Source organism: Cephus cinctus, unplaced genomic scaffold (assembly GCF_000341935.2).
Source record: "Cephus cinctus unplaced genomic scaffold, Ccin1 Ccin1_scaffold1046, whole genome shotgun sequence".
Lineage (NCBI taxonomy): Eukaryota > Metazoa > Arthropoda > Insecta > Hymenoptera > Cephidae > Cephus > Cephus cinctus.
The window spans coordinates 13,510-14,388 of NW_014333576.1; the positions used below are offsets into that span (position 1 = coordinate 13,510).

The following is an 879-nucleotide window of genomic DNA, read 5'->3' on the forward strand; positions in this document are numbered from 1 at the left end:
TCAAATCAACCTTAAGCTTAAAAAGACTCGTAACAAAGATTCCTAAAAATCTGAAAGAATTCATGTGTCATGCTTAAGGCATGACAATCTACTTTAAGACAGAATTTTAAAATACAAGGTTTGCCAAATTAATTTATTATATAAAGGTCTTGCCCACTTGCTGGGTGTCAAAATAGAGAAAGTTTGAAATTTCAGCCCGAGTCAAAATGACCCTCCCCCTACACTGATCCAGTTAATTCCTTTATGAAATCTCATTCTAATCTAATGCAGTGGAAGCTATTGGTAAGCTCTTATAATAATAGAAAATCACACAAAGAATAACTAATAGAAGAATATGGCTATAAAAGTCATCCCATACGTGTCCTGCAACAGGTCCTTCATTTTCATCTGCATCTCCAGTACCATAGAAATGTTGAATCTTTGATTCAAGCCCAGAAGGATCAGCACCTTGGCAGAGACCAAGTCTTGTTCTATTGCGATAGAAAATAAATGTAGGCATCGCGCTTACACCTTGTCCTGCAGCTGTTTCTGCACATTTATCTACGTCAACCTTCAGAAAAACCGCATTCGGATATTTCACTGAAAGTTGCTCGAACACAGGTGCAATTCTCTGGCATGGGCCACACCTGAACATAGTAGTAGAAAAAATATGTGTAAATGAAAATACAACTGTTATTATTTATTTGTATGTATAGTTTAGAGAATACACATAAATGAATTCATAGTGTGTGATACCTTATACAAAAGCATGTTGAAGAAATAAAAGTTAAAATAAATTAAAGTAAATTTACAAAGATAACCTCAATGGTTCTTCTTACCAAGTTGCTGTAAAGTCAACGACAACCAGTTTGGTACCCGCATTGCTCATTTCCCCATGGA

The 879-nt window shown here is 35.4% G+C and overlaps 1 protein-coding gene across 1 annotated transcript in view; it reads right to left on the reverse strand.

Annotated features, from left to right (window-relative positions):
- Positions 1–879, reverse strand: part of LOC107271872 (thioredoxin-like protein 1) — a gene marked incomplete at its 5' end in the record, with an annotated part of 2,548 nt that extends 1,669 nt beyond the window's left edge. Inside the window, 2 exon segments of the mRNA XM_015748393.1 lie at positions 359–626; positions 819–879. Of these exon segments, the coding sequence (XP_015603879.1) occupies positions 359–626; positions 819–879 (329 nt within the window).